The 24073-nt window shown below is 53.5% G+C and overlaps 1 protein-coding gene across 1 annotated transcript in view; it reads right to left on the bottom strand.

The window, feature by feature from the left end:
- Positions 1-24073, bottom strand: part of HPSE2 (heparanase 2 (inactive)) — a 282498-nt gene that overhangs the window by 240079 nt on the left and 18346 nt on the right. The window contains exon 3 of the mRNA XM_065408175.1: positions 16541-16702. Coding sequence (XP_065264247.1) covers positions 16541-16702 — 162 coding nt within the window. The remainder of the gene's footprint in view (positions 1-16540; positions 16703-24073) is intronic.

Genomic DNA, 24073 nt, shown 5'->3' with positions numbered 1-24073 from the left:
GTATGACTGCTCCTTTGTCAGGAGAAGGAATCTACACAGCTTATTGGATTCTTCCCCATTTTTGCATATCAACATTTTAAAAAGTTATCCCAGAGCTGAATACATTTCCTCCACCCAGAGATTCTAGTCAGAGCGCTTCCAGGATTCTCGTCTCTCTCTCTCTCTCTCTCTGTTGTACACGTGCATAAACAGTCACATCGTCATATGAGACAAGTGAAGACTGAATCTTATGGGTAAAAACCAGATGTTTCCCAATCTTCCTTAACAAAGTTATATTTTATATATGGCTCTTCACTGGATTTATAGCCAATGAAGGGATGTTACTACATTAACTCATGGAGGGGGTGGAAGATAAAAACGGGAAAGGAAGAGCCAGACAAGGCTAAGAGAAGCTATCCAGAGGGCTGCAATTGGAGAAGCATGACGAATGGGCAGCGCTGTTTTAGAGGGCTCCAACAGAAAGGCAGATTGCCTGGCTGGGAGTGATTGTCCGCAGCTGGAGCATCGCACAAAGACCATCTGGTATTTCTTAAACGTGCTTTCCCCAGGTGATCTGATTCTTGGAATGCCCCAGCAGAGAGAAGAAATAGAGGGATTGTGAGACTGGGCCTTATTTCCAACGTTCCCCTAATTAGTTAATGGAATCTTGTTTGAATCAGTTTCAGTTTCTCCTCTGAATCCACTGCTCTCGCTGCCTTTTCAACAGAAAACTGTCGACTCAATTCCTAACGTTTTTTTTGTTTGTCTGTTCTAAGCAATTCAGTATCTGTGCCTCTTAGCACAGTGGCCCAAAGCGCTGACAGGTCAAAAATGTCCCAAACTTCAAAGCCAACTTCCCTTTGATTGTCGCTCCACTTCAGTCTTTCCAAGGCCACTTTCAGCCACAGCCGCATGTATATTTTCCACAGAGATTCTATTCCTCGGTCCCAGCTAGTTTGTCACAATGCAGACAAGTCTGTAACTGTCTGGTTATTACGACTGAGATCCAGTCTGAAACTGGCATGTAAGATCTGAGAGCTTCAGAAAGAGCAGAGTGCGGAATACATGCGAGTCTTTGATCAGGAATCTAATTTCCAGGATTATTATCCTTTTTTTGATTAAGTTCTTTTGAGCTCTCCAGGCTAATTGCTCCAGACACACAAGAAGTCTTGTGCTGGAGACAGAGAACATTGCCATGCCACTAGTGCAAAGGCAGTCATCGTGGTTCAGAGCTCACCAATGAGATTGTTCCTCTGACTGAATTAGTAGGATCAGAATCATGCCAATGAAGAGAGGACCAACAGAAAGCTGCAAATAATAAAGGAACAGATGGAAAAATGGTTTAGAGTCAGTAGAAGGAGAACAAATCCTTGGAACCAAACTGCGTTCCCACCAGCAGGCAGTGCCCCCCCCCCCCCCCCCCCGAGCACCACAGGTTAGAAGGAAGCCCCATCATCCAAACTGAAAGATTATCCAGATCACTCCTGCCAAACCAAACTCACCAACCGTTGCTTCTTCCCTTTCTTTTCTGTTTTTTACTATGCAACAAGCCCAGCCATAAAACATGGCTGTCATCAGACATGTATCCCTCAGGCCACAGATGAGGGAATGAGCCCCACATACACAGACTCACTGGGCTCCCAGGAGGTTTCAAGCAGCCGATGAAAATTGTTCTTGTTATTTTTCCATAGTGAGGTTGGTTTCTACCACTTTAGAACATGCTGGCATATGGGTTTGGAACAACTGTCACCACTCTTGGTGCAAGCAACAGCTACTAAAGGCTTGTGTATTCTGGAAGTGACTGTACAACACCCAAACCAGCAGCAGGCATTCACACCTCTGAGTCCCAAAAGAGGAGTAAAATCTGCAAGCCCAGCATAGGCGCCTTCAGTCCTGGCCTCAGTGCAGAGCTGAACTCTGCAAACACATCACTGAGATCGGTGCACCCAGCTTTCCATAAACTCTCCCTAGATGGAACAGCTCAGAACACCATCACCTCCCGGATCAGTACGCGCCCTTGCATGGTAGGTGCATTCCAAACTCCAAGATTCTTACATATAAACCTAATAAAAAGATAACATTTTATTCTGACTGCCACTAAAAACAATGAACCATCCTCTGCATAATACATGAAAGCAGTGCTTAATTTGTAATGAAAGAGGTGCCAGGGCTCCAGCAATTAAGTACTAGGGCTCAAGCAATTTTTACATTCATAACTGATGAGCAAGTTCAAAGATGTCGGGGCTCTGAACTGCCAGACCCAGAGGTGCCGGGGCTCTGAACTGCCAGGCCCAGAGCTGCCGGGGCTCTGAACTGCCAGGCCCAGAGCTGCCGGGGCTATGAACTGCCAGGCCCAGAGCTGCCAGGGCTCAGCCCTGGCACAAATTAAGCACCACATAAAAGCGCAAGGATGCAGCCGAGAGCTGTGAAACACTCCGTGCACACCCAGCATTATGAATGCACCTCAATCCTGACCTGCAGCAGGCCCTGCTATTCTAGATTTCTCCTGCTCAGAGATAACTACTCATACCAAACTAAGTAATATTCTACATATAGGCATCAAATTTATTTATATTCACTACCTGCACACAATATTAATAGCACAAGCACTTAAAACATTTCTTTTAAATGCTAATGTCAGTGAGTTAACGTGTTTGACCCCAGCAGGCTGTCTCCTCTGAACTATATTTGTTGTATACGTGATAGCGAATGTATAGTGAATTTACTCTATAACATGTTTGCTCAGACCCCGGTCCCCAGTAGGGACTGGATATCCTCTGAAGAGGTATCAAAGTGTTACTGGTATGGGAGAGATTCTTACCTAGCTGCATGCAAGAGGTTTGTGCATTCAGCTGAAAAGGCTCACCCCCTTCGTGGGATTAAAGGAATCCTTTGGAATGGCCCAACCTCACTAGTCAGGCCCGAGTGCAACTCTTGAGACATGTAATGGTGGTGTGGACCATGGCACAGGGCAGGGAAGGAAGCTTCTTGGCTCCTGTCAAGTGTGGCGTGAGTTCACGGGACTGTATAACATTTTCTAGTGATCATTTAAAATATGTAACAAATGATAATGGAGTCAAAAGAATGTCACCACATCCAGCACACTAACCATCACTCCTACAGAAAGCCCGGACAGAATGTCAATGGGCCCCTTGATGTTAGGCATGTGGTCTAGCTCAGATCCCTTAGCCCCAATTGAACCAGGGAAGGGCGGAGTATGGAGCTGGCTATGTTGCCAGGAGGAACTTGTTTGGTAGACATGCTGGAGATTTCATGAAACAAGCAGTAAATCACCCTTAGAGTTTCTAACAATTTTAGATGATAACTGTATGTCTGACAGGGGCTAGTTGCAGCACCCTGGTCACTGAAGTTGCTGCAGCACCAAGAAGGCTGCAGGCGTAATTGGAGCCAATCAACATATTTCCAGTGGGAATTACTAGCACTTGGCGGGAATTACTGGGAGGACCAGGAAGCAAAGGGAGGCTCAGAGGGTGAGCTGGGGGGAGGAGAGAAGCTGCTCCTCCTGCTGTATACCTGTGCTCTGTCCTGCTCCGTGCAAAAACAGAGGGTTACAGGTGCACGTGGTGGAAAAACAACAGTGTGTTTGCGACTGACAGGCTAGGCAGCACTGCTCCCTGGTAGCTGAAGAAGCAGCCTATGACATACAGCACACAAGGGATTGCTCCCAACTGGACCTCATTATAATGGATCATAAAGGTGAACTAACCACTGGACTGGACATTGGTAGTTGCCTAGGGAGCAGTGATCATAATCCAGTTACTCAATATGGGCAAACAGAGGACAGTCCCAACCAGTTTATATATGTACTTGGTGCTTCAAAAAGGCTAATTGCCCAAAGATGAGGAAATTTATGAGGAAAATTTTAGATAATGTGAATGAAAACTGGGAGTTCTTGAAGATGAATTTATTACATGACCAAAAAGCATGATTCCATAATCAAGGCGGGGGGGAAAAGACAGCTTTGACCAAAAGTCCATCCTGAGTCAGGGGCAAAGCGAAGGTAGTAATTACAAATAAAAATGACATATATAACATATGGAAAAAGGAGTAAGTTGATATAACTTCTGGTTTATATTGATTGCTAAGTGCAGAAAATTGGCAAGGGAAGCCAAGGAAATCAGGGAAAAATCCATACCTAGTAGGGTTAATAAGAGGGTTTTCAAAATATATTGGGAACAGAAAGAATCCTAGACATGGTATAGGGTTCTTACCAGACTGAGATGGTAAAAGGGTTCAGTAATATTTCTATTCTATATTTGGAAAGAAGTAGGGTGATGTACTTATGTCACAGTAGGATGATGAAGTACTGAGGAGGATGTCAGACAGTATCTATTAGGGATAAATATTTTTAAAAAAATAACAGGAGTACTTGTGGCACCTTAGAGACTAACAGACTAACACGGCTGCTACTCTGAAATATTTTTAAATCAGCAAGCCCAGATAATTTGTACCCAAGAGTCCCAGCAGAGGTGGCTGAGGCCATCTCTGTCCGACTGATAATTTTTAATAAAAGTTGGAATGCCAGGGAAATTAGAGAAGAGTGCTAACGTTGTGCCAATATTCAAGCAGGATGACCTGGTAATTATAGGCCACTTAGCCTGACATCAATCCTGAGCAAAATAATGGTGAAGATGATGTGGGATTCAATTGATAACTAGGGCCCTACCAAATTCATGGCCATGAAAAACGTGTCACGGACCGTGGAATCTGGTCTCCCCCCGTTAAATTTGGTCTTTTGTGTGCTTTTACCCTATACTATACGGATTTCATGGGGGAGGCCAGCGTTTCTCAAACTGGGGGTCCTGACCCAAAAGGGAGTTGTGGGGGGGGGGGGGTCGCAAGGTTACTGTAGGGTGGGTTGGGGTGTTGTCACCTTTACTTCTGTGCTGCCTTCAGAGCTGGGCGGCTGCAGAATGGCAGCTGCTGGCCAGGCACCCAGCTCTGAAAGCAGCGCTCCACCAGCAGCAGCACAGAAGTAAGTGTGGCAATACCAGACCATGTCACCCTCACTTCTGTGCTGCTGCCATCAGAGCTGGGCGGCCAGACAGTGGCGGCTGCTGACCGAGGGCCCAGTTCTGCAGGCAGCAGCGCAGAAGTGAGGGTGGCAACAACATACCATGCCGCCCTCCCTTCTGTGCTGCTGCTGGTGGCGGCTCTGCCTTCAGAGCTGGGCGCCCGGCCAGCAGCAGCCACAGCTCTCCAGCCGACCAGCTCCGAAGGCCTCGCCGCCTGCAGCAGCAGCGTAGAAGTAAGGGTAGCAGTACGCAGCACCCCTTACAATAACCTTGCGAACCCCCCACATCTCCTTTTTGGGTCAGGACCCCTACAATTACAACACTGGGACATTTCAGATTTAAATACCTGAAATCATGAAATTTAAGATTTTTTAAATCCTAGGACCGTGAAATTGACCAAAATGGATGGTGAATTTGGTAGGGCCCTATTGATAAAGGATGGGAGTATAATTAATGTCAGTCAACATGGGCTTATGGAAAATAGCTCTTATCAAACAAACCTGATTTCATTTTTTAATGGGATTACGAGTTTGGTTGACAAAGGTAACTGTAAATCTTAGACTTGACTTGACTTTCTACTTTAGTGAGACATTTGATAGAATACCGAACGACCTTCTGATTTTAAACTTTGGACTCTACAATATCAGTCGAGGACACACTAAATGGATTAACAGCTGCTTGGCAGATCTCAAAGTAGCCGTCAATTAGGAATCATCATCGAAGGGGGGTGTTTCTAGTGCAGTTCCTCAGGGATCAGCGCTACAACTGACTCTGTTCATCATTTTCAACAATGACCTGGAAACAAACATCAAATCTGTAGATGATACAAAGATTGTCATAGTGATGAGGATAGGGCAGACATCTGGAGCGATCTGGATCACTTGGTGATCTGCCCATTCAAAGCAAATGTGTTTTAATACAGCCAAATGCAAGGTCACACATCTAGGAACAAGGAGTGTGGGACATACCCAAAGAATGGGGGAGGTTCTCCTAGGAAGCCGTGACTCTGAAAAAGATTTGTGGGTCACAATGGACAAGCAACTCAACATGAGCTCCCAGGGCCAGGCTGTAGCAAACAGGGCAAATGCACTCCTTGGCTGTAGAAAGAGGGGAGCAGTGAGTAGGCGCGGTGGCGAGCCCCAGCAGGGGCTCCGCTCTCCCCCCGGCGGCCGGGGGGAGGGCGCCGGGGGGGAGGGCGGCCGGAGCCCCGGGGGGAGGGTGGCGAGAGGGCGGCGAGCCCCGGCTGGGGCTCGGTTCTCCCCCCGGCGGCCAGAGCGCCGGGGGCAGGGCGGCGAGAGGGCAGCAAGCCCCGGCTGGGGCTCCGCTCCCCCCCCGGCGGCCAGAGCGCCGGGGGCAGGGCGGCGAGAGGGTGGCGAGCCCCGGCTGGGGCTCCGCTCTCCCCCCGGCGGCCAGAGCGCAGGGGGCAGGGCGGCGAGAGGGCGGCGAGCCCCAGCTGGGGCTCCGCTCTCCCCCCGGCAGCCAGAGCGCAGGGGGCAGGGCGGCGAGAGGGTGGCGAGCCCCGGCTGGGGCTCCGCTCTCCCCCCGGCGGCCAGAGCGCAGGGGGCAGGGCGGCGAGAGGGCGGCGAGCCCCAGCTGGGGCTCCGCTCTCCCCCCGGCAGCCAGAGCGCAGGGGGCAGGGCGGCGAGAGGGCGGCGAGCCCCAGCAGGGGCTCGCCGCTCTCCCCCCGGCGGCCGGGGGGAGGGCGGCGAGCCCGGCTGTGGCCCCGCTCTCCCCGGCGGCCGGAGTGCCGCGCCGCCCCCCTCCAGGTGCCGCCCCAAGCACAAGCTTGGTGGGCTGGTGCCTGGAGCCGGCCCTGGGCGCAGGGATGTGATTTTACCTCTATCTGTGGTAGTGGCAAGACCTATACTGGAATACGGAGTCCAGTTCTGGTGCCCACATTTGAAAAAGGAGGTTAAAAAATTGGAGAGGGGGCAGAAACGAGCCACAAAAATGATTTGAGGGCTGGAGAAAATGCCTGACAGGTGGAGACAAAGAACTTCAAGAAGATTAAGAGGTGATTTGATTACAGCGCATACGTCCCTGCCGGGGGTGAAAATACCAGGTAGGAAAGGGCTCTTTAATCTAGCGGAGAAACGCACAACAAGAACCAATGGCTGGGAGCTGAAGCCAGACACATTCAGATAGGAAATGAGGCACACATTTTTAATAGTGAGGGTGATTAACCATTGGAACAAACTGCCAAGGAAAGTGGTGGATTCTCTTGGTGTCTTCAGCTCCAGACTGGTGATCTTTCTAGAAGGGCTTGGCTACACTTGCAGATGTAGAGCGCTGTGAGTTAAACCCGCCTTCGGAAACCACTGTAGGGAAAGCGCTGCAGTCTGTCCACACTGACAGCTGACAGCGCACTGGCGTGGCCATATTTGCGGCACTTGCAGCTGCATTGGGAGCGGTGCATTATGGGCAGCTATCCCAGCATTCAAGTGGCTGCAATGTCCTTTTCAAATGGGTGGGGTGGGGCAGAGCGGAGTGTGTTGTGTGTATGTGGGGAGAGACAGAGTGGGTTTTTGGGGTGCTGAGAGTGTGTCAGCATGCTGTCTTGTAAGTTCAGACCCCGCTCCCTCTCCCGCCTCCGCCTCTCTCTCTCTCGCACTCACTCAAAGCAAACATTAGCTGTTTGTTTTTTCTCAGACCAGATAAGCAGCCCGTCTCGGAACCGGAGCACCCGAGTTCACAACAAAGACAAGAGAGGCCACTTCAGTTAAGGGGATTATGGGACATTTCTGGAGCGTTGTAACGTTACTTCGCGTTTACACTGGCACTGAAGCGTCTCACCCAATACGCAACAGCCGTTAATCCTCTCGCCGAGGTGGAGTACCAGGAGCGCTCCAGCCAGGGAGTCAGAGCGCTCTATGTGTCTTGCCAGTGTGGACGGGGAGTAAGGTAGAGCGCTCTGAGGCTTTATTGCTGTATAACGTGCAAGTATAGCCAAGGTCGAAGACACTTTAGTCAAACACAAGTTTGGAGCTCAAAACAGGGATAACTGGGCAAAATGTTCTGGCTGTGATATACAGGAGGTTAGACTAGCTGATCTAATAGTCCCCTGTGGCCTTAAACTCTGAAATTCTCCCTTGTGGGGAAAGCTGGAGAGCAAGAGACAACTGCAGGGAGAAGAAAACAAAATGCTGGGCCTCTAACTGCAACAAAGTGGTGAACACCACAGGCAAAAAGAGAACTCTGCCCCACCCTGGAAAAAACCGCAGCGCACACTAGGCTCCGCCCCACCCTATCACACGTAAAGCTGGACACAGTGACCCATGCAACTGTGACCTCCATGTTGGGTAGTTACATCTAGGGAGGTCACTGCACACCAGGAGAAGACTCCCGTCTGCTCAGCAGCACAGGGCACCATGAGCACATCCCCACCATGTCCAGCTCCAGGCTCTGGACCCTTGGCAAATACAGAGTTCTACTGAAGGTCTCTGTCCTGACATCAAAGCCCCAAGAGGTACCTTTCTTTCCAGAGCCACGACCTTCCACGCCAGCGGAATTCCGCTAGAACCATGACATTGCTGGCCACAGAGGGAGGCTTCTGACTGCAGGAGACTGACCCACCACAGATGGGACCCCCTGCCGAGGGAGCAAGAGCGACCATGGGCCTCCCTCCCCGTGATCAGAGCTAAACACACAATTCATCGCCTCAGCTTAGCCCGTCCCTCGATAAACACGTCATGCAGATGTATCCCCACGCACCCCACAGCCTCGCCCCACACACAGATCACTTCCCCATACATCCCACTGCTCACTGGCACCGGAACCAGCGGGGCCATAGCCCTCCCACTTTTTGAAAGTGGGCCCTGCCCCCTTCCCCTCCTCTTTCCCCCGAGGTCCCACGCCCCGGCTAGGCCAGCGTGGAGCCCAGCCGAGGAGCCTGGGCAGTTGTGGGAGCCATGCAGACCGTCCACCTGCCTGTGGTGCATCAGGGCTGACAGCACCCCCCGGCCCGTGTCCTCACCCACCCGGGCTTCCCGCCCAGGCCAGAGCAGGTGGAGGGTCTATGACCCTGCGTGGCTTTCCCCGACCTGGCTTTGGCAGGGGAGGCCTTGGAGCCGCAGCCCGGCCATGGTAAGAGCCATGCAGGCAGCTTTGGGGAGCCGCAGCACGGACCCTCCACCTTCCCTGGGCAGGGAGACAGGCCTGGGCCTGCTCTCGGCGGGCCCCCACATACCTAGGGTTGCCAGGCATCCGGTTTTCGACTGGAACACCTGGTTGAAAAGGGACCCTGGCGGCTCCGGTCAGCACTGCTGTTAAAAGTCCAGTTGGCTGCTGCAGCGGGGCAGGCAGGTGCCTGCCCAGCTCCGCACGGCTCCCGGGAAGCTACCGGCATCTCCCTCTGGCTTCTTAGCATTGGGGTGGCTCCGTACGCTGCCCCCGCCAATGGCTGCTTCTGCAGCTCCCATTGGCTGGGAACCGCAGCCAATGGGAGCTGCAGGGGCGGCGTGTGCAGGCAGGGGCAGTGCACGGAGCCGCCAGGCAGCGCCTCCCTCTGCCTAGGAGCCAGAGGGACATGCCGGCAGCTTCCAGGAGCTGCCTGAAGTGAGTGCCACCCAGAGCTGCACCCCTCACTCCCTCCTGTACCCCAAACCCCTCATCCCCGGCCCCACCCCAGAGCCTGCACCCCCAGCTGGAGCCCTCACCCCCTCCCGCACCCCAATCCTCTGCCCCATCCCAGAGCCCCCTCCTCCACCCTAAACCTCTCATCCCCAGCCCCACCCCAGAGCCCGCACCCCCAGCTGGAGCCCTCACCCCCTCCCGCACCCCAATCCTCTGCCCCATCCCAGAGCCCCTGCCCACATTCCAAACCCCTTGGCCCCAGCCCAGAGCCCCCTCCTGCACCCTGAACCCCTCATTTCTGGTCCCACTCAGGAGCCTGCACCCCCATCCCAGAGCCCATATTCCCTCCCACACTCCAAACCCCTTGGCCCCTTCCCCCAGCCCGGAGCCCCCTCCTGCACCCCACACTCATCTCTAGCCCCAGCCCAAGCCCTCACCCCTTCTCGCATCCCAACCCCCTGCCCCAGCCCGGTGAAAATGAGCGAGTGAGCGAGGGTGGGGGAGAGCGAGTGACGGAGGGAGGGGGGATGGAGTGAGTGGGGGGTGGGGCCTTGGGAAAGGGGTGGGGCAGGGGGCAGGGCAAAGGTGTTCAGTTGGTAACCCTACCTGCACCATGGGCAGGTGAAGGGTCCTCCGCAGCTCCCCACAGCTGCCCGCATGGCTGTTATCATGGCCGGGCTGTGGCGGGAGACCCACACAGGTAGCTGTGGGGAGCCGGTTCCTCCACCTGCCCTGGGTGGGAGGCCCGAGGGGTGGGGACACAGGCAGGGGGCTGCTTTCAGCCCCACCCCCACCCCAGATCCGCTCCAGCTTCTAGCTTGGCCGGGGGCGGGGCCTCTGGGGGAAGAGGGGGGTCAGGGGGGCCTCAGGGACGGGGGGGAAGGCTCCGACGCCCTTGCCACTGCTTCCATACATCCCACACCCTCCACACACATACCCCTACTTCCATATACTGCACCCCACACACACACCACTACTGCCACGCACCCCACAGCCTCACCCAGAAACCACTACCCCCATATACCCCATCCCCCCACGTACCACTACTTCCATACACCCCACTCCCACACCACTGCTTCCATATACTGCACCCCACACACACAGCCCACTACCGCCACGCACCCCACAGCCTCACCCAGATACCACTACCCCCATATACCCCATCCCCGCACGTACCACTACTTCCATACACCCCACCTCCCCACACATACCACGGCCTCCATGTACCCCACCCCCACATACACCCCATACCACTGCCCTACCCCACATCCTCACCCCCATACACACCCCACACCTACACCCCACTGCCCCCCTCCACATACCACTACCACTCCACACACACACCCCTTAGCCCCCCATCACAGTCCATACACACACCATCCGACACCCCTCTCTCTCTCTCTCTCTCTCTCACACACACACAACCCAAAATACCCCATAAACAGATCAAGTTATTTCTCCTGCAAGCTGGGAAGACAGAGAAAGGCTGCTATTGTTATTTCTTTTTGTAGATACTAGTGCTGAAAGCATCCACCCTGGCCAGAAAACAGCAGAGAATTGGAGCATAAGTTTTCGTGGGTGAATACCCACTTCGTCAGATGAAAGCTTATGCGCCAATACATCTGTTAGTCTATAAGGTGCCACAGGACTCTTTGTCACTTTTTAGAGATCCAGACTAACACAGCTACCCCTCTGATAGCAGAGAATTGTTATTGTAGGAAGATGTATTTTATGTGATGCCCACATGAAGCTAGTCATCAATACTAATCACCATATTTTTTAAGTCCTAGCCTTCCCCATTTCCCTGTCTCTCTCAGTGTGTCCCATTTGCTCTTTCTCTCTAATTTAGTTTCTAGGCAATCCTATACAGCACACTGTCAGCACCAAACAAACACACAACAGAGACATGTATGTAACATTTCTGTGCTCAGCTCTATCCATAACCCTCAAAAGCAGGTTCTTCTTTTTCCAGAATGTGGCTGCCACACATCTGGCTGTCATTAATAAGCTTGTATACGGTCATGTCCTTTCAAGTCGTAAATTCCTAGTAGTGGCAGCCCCAACAGTAGCACCACAGGGCCCATCGGTTCCACTGATCTGTCACCTTCAAGGTGAGCGGAGAAGTTTTCATTTCATTTTTTAAAGGAACCAATTAGTGAACACAGCATGAAGATTCCAAACAGGGAGCAGATTCCCCCATCTGGGAGCGTGACTCGGACCCAAAGCAAAACCACTGTCTCTCCTGTGGCTGCAGCGCCAGGCTCTCATTTGTTCCGAGGAGAGGAGCATGAAGTGGTGGAGGGACGACAGTGTGAGGAAGGGAAGATCCTAACCTCTCCCTTCCAGAGGACGTGCCAGACAAGGAATCCCAGCCTCCTATTCCCCAAGGCAGGCACCACACCTTTCACAAGAAGCCCCCCACTACCACCAGTACAATCAGCAGGGGACATTCCCTTTCCTGAGACGCAAGCTCACCCCTTGAAGGGCATGGGATAGGGAAGGCCATGTCCTGCTCTTGCCCCAGGACAGCATGTCACGGATCCACAGGATAGGTGCTATGGGCCTACCCTCTCCTCATTCGTCTCCCTTTTGGAAACCCAGGCCCCCAGGCAGAGCGCTGTACAACTTGCTTTGAAAAAAGAAATCATGCTGGACTCTCCTCACTCTGCACTTCCCAGCAGCCAGTCACCTCTGCCCCCATGGCCTAGAACACACTTGGCAATGGCTGGGCAGCAGTTCTGCTGTGGCGCTGCCGGGGCCCAGAACGGGGATGGAGAGCACGGGACAGTCTCCGAGCTACCAGTTCTGTTATTTGTTCTAGAAATGCCTCGCCAACCTCTTTCTGATTTGCTGATCTATAGCAGACCCCTACCATGACATCATCCCTATTTTCCCCCCTTTTATCTTTACCCAGAGACTTTCAACTGGTCTGCCTCCTACCTCCGTCTGGCCCTCAGAACAGGTGTATATATTCTTGCTGTATAATACACGTCTCCTCCCTTTTGCCCCGGCTGTCCTTTCTGAACAAGCTGTACCCCTCTGTAACAATATTCCAGTCAGCAGATTTATCCCAAGTCTCTATGATGCTAGTTAAGTCATTTAACTTACACACTAGTACTTCCAGTTCTTCCTGGTTGTTCCCCATACTCTTTCCAGTTGTGTATAGACTTGGGCAGATTGCCCATCAACTTCCCCCTTGTTGCTCTTATGATCCTATTGGAATTTTCCATGTCCCACCCAGACATCTAGCCCTCGGTTAAGGCAGTCTTTTTTCTGCTTACCAATGGGCTTTTGTCACATGTCCCCGGAGCCCTAATTTAACGCCCTCCTCACGAGGTTGGCTCCCCCGTTTCAGCCATGGAAATGAATGATCTTGGGCATCTTTGAAAGGGCATCTTCCTCTATACACAGGAAGCTGGAACCCTACGTACCTCCAAAGAGAGGAGCTCTTACCCTGCATGCTCTGCTGAGGCTTCGCACACAACACTGGAAGGTAACGGTCTGGCTAAGGTGAAATTCAGAAGGTACCTTACGGAGGAATCTGGGATGCAGTCACAAAGACACTTCATCCTTGTGAAAACGGTGTTCAGCAGGTCTGCTGTGAGGGCCCCACCCTCCCACACCCCTCTAGGGGAGTAATCACCACAAGTAGGGGAACCATCATGGAGAGGTGCAGAAGGGAGCAAGAAGCCAAAGGTAAGTGCTGCTGTTGACATCACAGGGAAAGCCACTTCCACTTAGCAGACTAGCATTAAGCATTAGCATGCAGAGGGTCTCCTGTTGTTAAGGCTGAATTGAACATACTGGGAGCAGGCACTCTCTCTATTGGATATCCATCCAAAAGCCATGCTGCCAGGTTGGGAAGCTGGACTGGGGTGGTTTGTCTTGCCCTTATTCGGAGATAGTAGGCCTGGGAACAGCTGTAGGTAGATGCATGGGCGGGCTGCCAGCTGCAGAACGATGGTGAACCAGAACTACCTCAGCCACAAGGAAGGTCTGAGGATCACTGTGGCCCTGCCAAGCTTGATTTTCCTAAGGACGCGGGGCAGGAGGGGCGGGGAGCTGAGCTGCCCACTGCACCAGGAAGGCGTCCCCCTGGACTGGAGACCTGGCCAGCTTGGGAGCAATACGTCAGGCACTTTTTGTTCCACTGGGTTCCAAAGAGATCTCACAATGGGACACCCCTTTGGTGAAAGATTTGCTACACTGTCAACAGGTGGCGTTCCCCCTTGTAATCCCTGTGCAAGCACCTGCAGCGGCTGGCTGCGAGGGAGTTCATTACCCCGGAACGTGAACTGCCGGAAGCGCTCTCTGATGTGGGATGCACCAGTTCCAGAGCTGGCCCATGCAGAATGAAGTGGATCTCGCTCCTCCCTGCTTGTTTATGCACTAGACAGAGATCATGTCGTCTGACCTGACCTGAATGTGCATGGACCAGGCAATGGGTAGAAGTATCTTGCATGCCTTGTGGACTGCACAAAGCTCAAGCAGGTTGATGTGCGTCCTGGATTCCTGCAGGGACCAGGAGCCTCGGGCTGTCTGTCATGTAGATGCACTCCCCATCCCAATAGAGAGGCATCCATGAGTGTTCTTGGAGGGAGTGAGAAAATGAAGGGACCACAGCAGACTGCATGGAACTCTGTTTATGGACAGATGGCAGGCAAAGTCAGATCACCCAGGAATTGAATCTATGTGGGCAGGGCACCCACTGGATATTCTATACCTAGGGGCTAGCCCATTTAACCATCCCTACCAGAGTCCGATCTGTGTCCAATTCGATCTTGCTTGGTGACCAAGCCCCTAACAAAGAGCTGTGCAGAGCAAAGAACCCCCTCAAACAAATTCTACGTGTTTGGATTCTGAAGATAAGGAAGGTCCCTCTACAGCAGATGTCCGACCCCCTCGGCCAACTCCAAAAAGACAAAATCTATCACAGAGAAGGGAAATATTTACACACGTTAGTCTAGCTCCAGTTAAATATTATGCTTAGCTGTCTGGAGTCTGTGTTCTCAGGCTATGTCTATGAAATCAAAGATTAAACTTCATAACAATTATGAAGCTGTGCTGCTCAAATTCAAAGGGAGTTAAAGGCCATTAAAATAGTTTTACTGCTGGTATTAAAATGAAATTACTCTGTCTTCTCCAGGACACCTGGAGCCGAAACCTTCTGAACTCTCCTATCAACACACACGGAAAGGCTCCGAGCAGCACTGATAACCAAGGCAGCACCTCTGCTCTGCAGGTTCTGTGAAAGCATGTGAGCAATGCCTGAGAGCGCTTTGAAGAAGCCTGGGAAGGAGGGAGAGCCTCTTCTCTCCGGAAAATGTGTTTAGTGGAAAGTAAGCAAGTTGTCAGGGGAAAAGCTGACAATGTTGATTCCAACAGTTGTACTAGGAACAAACAGCCAAGCAGATTAGGTTACGAGAACGAGAAATGCCTCTGACAAGCCCACGTCAATGCCGGGCTTTCAGGGACAATGTGTGCTTCAGCCACCTTCACAGCCTCGGTGCCACAGGCCCTAGGGGCAAAACTCCCTGCCAGTGCCCGCAGCCCCTTTGCGTGGGGTCCCATGTGCACTAGCAGCCCCAATACAGCCAGTGCCTCTAGGGGGCCCCGAGCTCACTGCCAGCTCCAGCACCTCCAGCAGTTTGGCCGAGAGTTACAGGGCTGGGAACTGAGAGAGAGATGGCGACAAAGAGGGCTCTGTGGTCTGGGTCTCTTTACAGCTCCTCACCTTTTCTGGAGGAATTTTATTTTTTGCGGGGGAGGGGGCGTTCAGGCTGGGAATACACCAGGGGGCACAGACAGCACCAGTCTCAGCTCCCTTCTCTCTCCCCTCCTCCCCTGGGGAGTCTGCCATACCCACCACAGCCAGGGGCCGTCCTCAGCCTCCCCATTGGGGCCTGCAGCATCCCAAGAAGCTGAGTGGCCTCCTTCACCCTCCCCAATAATGGGGGGTCTGCAGCCGGGGTTGGATGTAATTAATTCCTTGCTCCTTCTTGGAGTGTCTGTGGTTTATTCTGCTGTGGCGATAGAGAGATCACTGTAGGCTGCTGGGATCCCTCTCCTCTACCCCGTCATTGCCTGGAGACCTGAGCCCTTCAGAAGCACTTTTAATGTGTGTCCATAACATGGCAACCCCGTCTGTCTCTCGAGGTTCTACTCCCCAGCTAATGCAAACATTACCAGGAATAGAGCATTGTCTCAGCTCCGTCTGGGCCATTATCATTTTATATTTGCTCTTTAATATTTACTGGGTTCATGCAAAGTGCATGCTCTGAGGGGAAAAAATGAGCCGCAGTTTAGATCCAAATTTAGTAATTGCTGCAGCCCCATCTGACATGGATGGTTAGCAGGGAGATCTCCACAACACTTCACTTTCCACTGCATTCTGCATAGCGACCTGGCCCCCATGTAGCAGGCACCCTGGAGCTGCCCCTCCATCACATTTAGCAAATCCCATATACCCAAACACTCAGCATTGCTGGTAGAACAACCAAAGATACACTGGCAGGCTACAGTGATAGGCATGTTGACTCAGTATGGTTTCCGAGCCAGACTGCAGCTCGTTGGAGCTAAATACATGCTATTTGTAACACCCGAGCTTATCAAAGCAAAAAGAATTTGAAAAATTGAATTTATGTGTCACTATTGATGCTGCTTGTTTGCCTTTTTCTTGAGTTGTTCCCATTGAAATGCTTACGTTTAATGGAAACTTTTGTGTTGGCTTTTGGTTTTGCAAACCCTGTTTTTTGGAAAACTTCCATGTCAGCCCACTGTGACCTGACTGTTTCTTTAGTCAAAGAGAGGAGATACTTCTCAGACTGGCCTTTCCTAAGCCAGGTAGCTGCTTGTTGGCACAGTACTGGGGTGTCAGCTGGCTTTCGAATACCTGCTAGCTAGCAAAGGACTAGGCCTGGCTCTTGGTGCCAGAGCTAACCTTGCAGACTTACCTGTTAACGTGAGGTTGCTGTATGTGTTTGAGAACTGCTCCTTTAACAAAACCAAATGCATCTGCGCTGCCTTTTCTCGCTGCAGTTCCAACATAATGTCTGGGTGCTGGGCAATCTTACAGCCTTTCTGCTTATCCAGGGCAATGTCGCTGCGGACAATGTCTAGAGGGAGAGGAAAGAGAGAAAAAGGGAGACAGACAAACCTCAGCTTTCAATTCCACCCAAAGGAGCCAGATGCTTGACTCTGAACCAGCCAACACTACAAGCAATAAACATTACCCGATCACACAAAATGCAAGCCAAGGGGCAGCCCCCCTGGGGCCCATCCACCCCATTTACCTTCTCAGCTCAAGCCCTAGATCATCTGCAGACCTCACTTCTTATCTCCCACTAGAATGTCAAGCCACTCTCTCTAATGCAGCAGCCTGTCCCACCCCCGTGGAGTGGCTGGCCCCCTAGCAGTTTATCACTCTAACTCACAATTATTACCTTTCCTTCACTGGAAAGTTTTGTCTAAAGTCTCCCAATGTTTATATCATGTCTCCTTGTTTCTGGTTTCTTTGCCAGCGATAACTACAGTGAGCTAAATGCCTCCCTGGTGTAAAGCCACTGCTTTCCCATACCGCCAGATACACCAGGGAGGGGTTTGGCTCAAAGTCTCTGCTCCAGCACTATTCATCCTTATTGCAACTTTCAAACCTTGGATTAAATCTGTACGGATTATAACCCTGGGAACAGCTCCCGTGGCACCTTCCCATCCTTGCTCCCCCCACATCAAGAATGTGGTGCAGATACTTCGTTAGCACTTCGTTTCTCTCCATATCAGTATTGTATGGGTCATATTGTTGATCATGACATAGCCTTCCCATCACAGCCCCACTGTAGTGAAGCGGCCTGGCTCCCGACGGCCCCTGAGAGGGAGGAGCCAGAACAGCCACCCAGGTGGGCGGAGCCAACCCCAGAGGGGGAAGAGCCAGAGCCGCCACTCAAGTGGGCGGAGCTACCACCACCTGTTCCCGCCCCCCGGAAGTCAAGGGGCGGGACAGGAAGTATAAAAGCCCGGCCCCAACACTCAGTTGGAGCCGAGCGGCCGGAGAGGACAGACGTTCCGGCCCGAGCTCCTGCGAGACGGAGCCTACCCCGAGCCCGGTACCTGGACGCAGACGGGCCGAGCCTCCCCAGACCCAGGCACTCTAATACCCAGCGCCGCTCAAACCTCCCGCTTGGCAGGTACCCCGAGGTGGACTGGCCGAGCCTGCCCCGAGCGCGGTACCCCGAGGCGGGCCGACCGAGACTGCCCCAAGGAAGGCACCCCGAGGTGGACTGGCCGAGCCTGCCCCGAGCGCGGTACCCCGAGGCGGACCGACCGAGACTGCCCCAAGGAAGGTACCCCGAGGTGGACTGGCCGAGCCTGCCCCGAGCACGGTACACCGAGGAGCCACCCGGACCTGAGCCGGACCCGAGACCGGAGGAGCGGCCCGACCTAGACAACCCCCAGCAACCCGAGGAGCCCATGGTGTGGGACCCCGCTGCCGAGCCCAGCGAGGAGCAGGTACCCATGGAGGAGGAGGAGTTGGGAAGTAGCCCGGGGATAGCAGACCCCGAGCCTATGTCAGTGTGTTGCGGGCAGGATCCCCACTGACCCCGCGGCAGACGGACTGCTGCGGATAGGGCCCCGGGCTGGAACACAGTGGAGTGGGTGGGCCTGTGTTCCCCCCTGCCACCCCGACGTCGGGTGGCAGTCTCTCCTCCTCCCTGCCTGAGGGCCTGAGCCCCTGAACTGCATGTGTGCTTGCTCAGCCCCTACCTGAGGGCCTGAGCCCCTGAACTGTGTGTGTGCTTGCTCAGCCCCTCCCTGAGGGCCTGGGCTTAAACCACTGACTTTGGTGCTCAGCCCTACCTGAAGGCCTGAGCCTAGAACTGCTGTTGTGCTGCCCCGCCCTGACTGAGGGCCTGGGTTTAGACTACTGACTCTGTTGCTCAGCCCTACCTGAGGGCCTGAGTTTAGACTGACTGTTTGCTGCCCCGCCCTGATTGAGGGCCTGGGCTGAATTACTGACTCTGTTGCTCAGCCCTGACAGTGGGCCTGGGCTGATTGTTTGCTGCCCCGCCCTGACCTAGGGCCTGGGTTGCCATTACCTGCCTGCTCACTCCCTGACTGAGGGACTGGAGTTGCTAAGTTTGGGGCGCTCAGCTCCTCCTGCAAGGACCTGAGCCCCCCCCCCCCCCCTGAACTATTGGTTAGTGCTCAGCTCCTCCCACAAGGACCTGAGCCCCTCTTCGAACCCTGGGGTATCACCCCGCTCTGAGCTAGCCTTCGGGCTTATTGAACTGTGTAAGTCCCCAGCTCCGGCTGAAGGAACCGGAGCTTAGGACGGGTCCACTGTCCCGCCCTGCCTGAGGGCGGGAACTCCTTGCAGCGGCAGGGAGCCTTTTGTTTAGCCCCTGCCAAAGGGGCGGAACCCTTAGACCTCCCGGGTACGAGGTCTGACTTGGCCGTGCAGTGAAGCGGCCTGGCGCCCGACGGCCCCTAAGAGGGCGCGACCCCCGCACCGGACTATTACACCCACACAAAACTACTTGCCCGCTGTGGAGACTTGAGAGCAAAGGGAAAGGAAAAAGAAGAGAAAAATAAGTTGTAGCTTCCCCTATATTCATAATACACTGTGATACCACAGGTTCACCCCACCTAACTAGCTAGCCAATACAATAAGCAAGGAAAGCTGGAGCATTCTCGCAGTGTTACAGAAGGCTGTGTTTTACTCAGTCTATTTTTTATCTTATCAGCTCCACGTTCCTTTCCAAAAATAAACCCTGTGGGGTGGCACCTTTGAACCCCAAAGAGCGTGTGTTCTGATCCACTTGTTGGTCTAGCAGAATGTGTCCCCTACTACTATTTACTCTGCAATTCCAGTACAGCGTTACAGATTGCATATCAGAAGCACCAGGTGGTCAGAGCTGAGAGCCTCTCCTGCACCCATGCCCTTATCTGGCAGGGCTATATACCCTTGTTTGCTTAGTGCCCTATTGTTTCCGGTAGGGTCATTACATGCAGACTCTGCCCAGCCTGTAGCCATCCCATTTTGTAACGGGCCTGACTGCAGGCCTTGGACAGGTAACCATGCAGCTTTGGAATCCATCTTATTGACATTTGGCCCAGTTGTGCCCCTGAGAGCTGCCCTGATCTTCCCTGTCCAACTGCAGAAGAGCAAGGATGGCGGGTGGCTGCCTTTGCAGCCCCATTCCATCCTGTTCCAGGACCCTGTGGCGAGCCATCCAGGGGTGGGATCCGAGTGCAGGGAGTGGGCTGGCTGGGGGCACACCTTGGCCCTTCAGTGCCCCACCTCTGTGTCAGGAATTAAGGTGGGAAGGGGGATGGGGGTCCTGATACTTTGGGGATCTATCGGGTTTCCTGTGGCTCACTCCACAGAAGTGCAAACTTTGCACCAGTTACACAATGTGGGGAACCTCAGAGTTTTACCCCCACCCTCTGTCCCCCCGTAGTCCCTTCCTGCAGGAGCCGATTGCTCCTCAACCCCTGTTCAGAAGAACTAATCTAACCTGCTGCTGTCCTCCAGCTAGAGTTCAACTGGGAGCCCAGCACTGTGCAGCTCTCGGCCCCCTGCCAATATCAGGCGGCAAACCCAGCTACGCAGAGACCTCTCTGGGGCCCCAGGCCTGCCGTGCTCTGCACCCAAGCCATCTTGTCCTCTGACCACCCGATCTCACACGCTAAGCAGGATGGGGCTCACATTAGTGCTTGGATGGAGATCGACAAGGGACACCGGGGTGCTGAAGGAAGTGGTGCTGGTTATATGTAAGGGGCCATCTTCCCTCCAAATCAGCACTGAGTCCCCGGCAGTGGCATGGTGCTAGGAGGTGCCATCTCTTGACAGAGCTCTAGTTCACTTTCCGTCAGTGGAGATGCGTCCCCACTTCCTCTTGTACCAGCTGCTCTCTAAGCTTCCTGGGCACAGGGAGGATGCCGAGTGGGACAACACGTCAGCTCCCTCAGGGCTTGCAGGACGCCTGCACGCTCCCAGGTCCCTGACAGCTTTTCTTGCTTGAAGGAGACACAGAGGATCTCCCTTATCACAGGGTCAGGTGCCCCTCATGAGGCTTTGCCTGCCGGGGGCAGGGATCAGCTCTGGAGATGGTGGACTGGAATTTCTCCTCCAGGGCTCCTGAGCTCCACGGCCCCACAGAGGAAACTCTGGAGAGCCAAGTAGCAGTCTCTGGTCCTGACCTAGACCCTGGTTGTGGGCTGTGCGCCATGGCCAGGCAAGCACCGTAGGCACCTGAGCTGCCAGGCATGAAGACTCCTCCACTATCAGCCTGCACCCTTCCCCAAGGGCCCCAGACCCCTGCTGCTGTGACCCCCTGACCCCTGCTGCTGTGACCCCCCAACTGTCTCCTGCTCCCTAACTCTTCACAGGGACCCTGCCTGTGACCCCCATGATCCCCCAGGGACCCCATCCCCTGCCTGTGACCCCCACCCCCAACTGTCTCCAACCCCTAAACTCCACACAGGGAATCCCCTCCCACTGCCTGTGACCCCCACACTCCCCCAGGGACCCCCCACCCCTGCCTGTGGCCCCCATGCTCTTCCATGGATCCCCCACCCCCTGCCTGTGAGCCCCACCCCCAACTGTCTCCTACCCCTTAACTCCTCATAGGGACCGCCCACTCCCTGCTTGTGATCCCCTCCCTCAACTGCCCCATCCCCTCCCTCCACTCAGAAACCCCCATTCCCTGCCTGTGAGCCCCATTCCCCTAATGCCTTCTACCCCCACACTCCCCCTAGAGCCCAACACTTTCCCCTGTAGCCCTCCTATCTGACCCCAGTCCCAACCCAGAGCACTGTGGCCCCACAACTGCCTTCTGCCCACCAGCCACACAACCTTCCCCCTCCCCCCCCCCCCCCATCCGGTGCTGGAAGAGCAGCTGCACATTCACCACGCTGCTCCTGCTGACCGCTCGCCCAATCCACCCGGGGCCTGTCCGCACTCTGCCAGCGCAGGTGAGAGCACGTCCTTCCAGGGCTGGGGCGATTCCTCTGCCTCGGTGAGCCCCTCTTTGGTTTTGGCAGGCAGCGCTTTGCACAGGCAGGGCTGAGACCAGTGGCCATTGCACTACAGGCACCAGTCATCCACTTCCATTCTGTAGGTGGCAAAGCTCTAAAACCCACAATGGCCTGCAGAGACTGTGAGCAGAGGGGTTCTCCTGGGGCTCTCTCCTTGCCTCTTCAGATCAGCTGGTGGCTGCCATGTCCACTAGTTTGTCTACACCTTGCTTTTCAAAGAAGTTGCTTGTTTTCTCTTCCAGGTGCTTCTGGGAGTTCCCCAGGAATGACATCTCCCAGGGACAAAGTCGCCTGGCGAGGTCACTGTCTGGAGGAAGAGCTGATCAGCCAAAGCGGCCAGAGAATGAAAAGTTAAAGTTCTGTGATCACCAGGATCTCACCATCTTGCCTGTATGCCTCTCTCTTAGCAGTACAGCGCCGTAGTGGGAGTAGCTCTTTACCGAGGAGTTACTTATTACTTCTAGGACAGCAGCACCTAACGGCCTCGGTCAGGGTTTGGACCCCACTGTGCTGGGCGCTGCACAAACTCAGACTGACGGTGCCCACTTCAAACAGGTTAGAATCTAAATGAGCAAGTCACTAACGTAGGGGTTTGAAGGAGTAGGGAGGCTGCCCAAGGTACTAACATACCCTACATGAAATGCAGGGCAGTTAACGTTTCTGCCCCTTTCTTATGATAAAAGGGCTGCGTTGAACCTGCACAAACATGGGGTTTTGCATTTAGCACACGTTAAAGGACTTGATTTATATTAGACCAAATGCATAAGAGTTAGCGAAATCAGACAATGATTATAGGAGCCCGTCGGGGAGCAGCCTCCTGGGGATGAACAGGCTCGTGGGGGGGGGGGGGGGGGGGAGGCTGACATGCTCACTGCCCATTCAGTGGACAGCCTGCACTGGACAGTCATTTTGCTTCACTTAAAAAACCCAGCTTGTCCCAGTGTGGCTGGAAAGCTCGTCTCTCTCACCAGCAGAAGTTGGGCCAATAAAAGATATTATCTCACCTACCCTGCCTCCCTGCAAAGAAAGTCACTTGAAGAGTCTTAGACTTTTTATATCAAAACAAAACAATTCACTTTGAAGCTGGTTCTCTTTCACCAGTCCCCATGGGCAGCCCCCAGCACTGGGGCTGGCAGGTACCGACTGCATTGGAGGGTACAGCTCACGCGGTGCTTTGTGTACTCTATACAGTACAATCACTCATGTAACAACAACAAGGAGTCTGGTGGCACCTTACAGACTAACAGATTTATTTGGGCATAAGCTTTCTTGGGTAAAAACCTCACTTCTTCGGCTGCATAGAAGAAGTGAGGTTTTTACCCACAAAAGTTTATGCCCAGATAAATCTGTTAAGTCTGTAAAGTGCCACCGGACTCCTTGTTGTTTTTGTAGATACAGACTAACACGGCTCCCCCCTGATACTTGACTCATGTAACAGCAGCACAAATGCAGTATGAAAGGAGCACACCCGTGTGGCAGGTCAGGTGAGCTGCGGCTGATTACAGGACAAAACTATCCATGGGATTGGGGGTCACACAAACGAAGGGGGAATCCAAAGGCGCACTGTAGCCAGAGTGCCAAATAAAGCAAGAGGGGCTCCCCACAGGCAGTATGTCTCCTCGCCCCAAGGTGGTCCTGGTTCCTAGCTCAGTTCCACCAAGAGTGAGTCATGTCCCTCATGAGACGGTAACTCCTGCTAGCTGATTCCGGCCATATTCCCCATATGCCGGGCCTATGCTGCACTCCCTGCACTGAGTGATGCAGTATCACTGCTCAACAAATAGCCTCCCTGCTCCCTCGCCCCTGGGCAGGGCCTCTGCACCCCACACACCCCACCGAGAATTACTTCTCAGGGAGGAATTCTAGCACCATGCAGCTACCAACATACAGACTATGACTACACCATGCTGGGGGGCTGAGAGATGATCAGGTATCTGTGAGGAAGGTTGTTATCTCTGATTAACGATCTAACGCAGAGTGACCACCCTGCACACTGCAACCGAAAACCAAACCAGACAAAATAATGACACAGCTCCTCAGCCACTCTGCCCTATAGCCAGCCTAGCAGACCACGGGATGCTGGTGGTGTAGAGCAGACTAGAAGCTTCTACTGCACCATCCTTCCTGCAGCCTGCGTAGGAGCAAAGGGGCATGGCCAGGAGGTCCCCACATCCCACCTGCTGGAATGGCCTCGAGGTCATTAGTAGCTGCTGTCAATTAGAACATCCCTCAGGCTCCTCTAACTTCCTCGAGGGGGCCAGACCAGCACACAAGCAGCCCTGGATCAGGGACCACAAAGGAAGCTGAAAGAAACCCTTGTACAAATGCTGTTTTTGAAGTGTTCTGTGTATTCCTTGGCTGAACCTGGGGATCTGGGCCAATACATCTCTACAAGACTAGAACATTCACAGATAACAAGTGTCTGCATTAACCATTATCCACAATACACT

This window comes from Emys orbicularis, chromosome 7 (assembly GCF_028017835.1).
Source record: "Emys orbicularis isolate rEmyOrb1 chromosome 7, rEmyOrb1.hap1, whole genome shotgun sequence".
Taxonomy (NCBI): domain Eukaryota; kingdom Metazoa; phylum Chordata; order Testudines; family Emydidae; genus Emys; species Emys orbicularis.
This window is presented reverse-complemented; position numbering and strand designations above follow the sequence as displayed.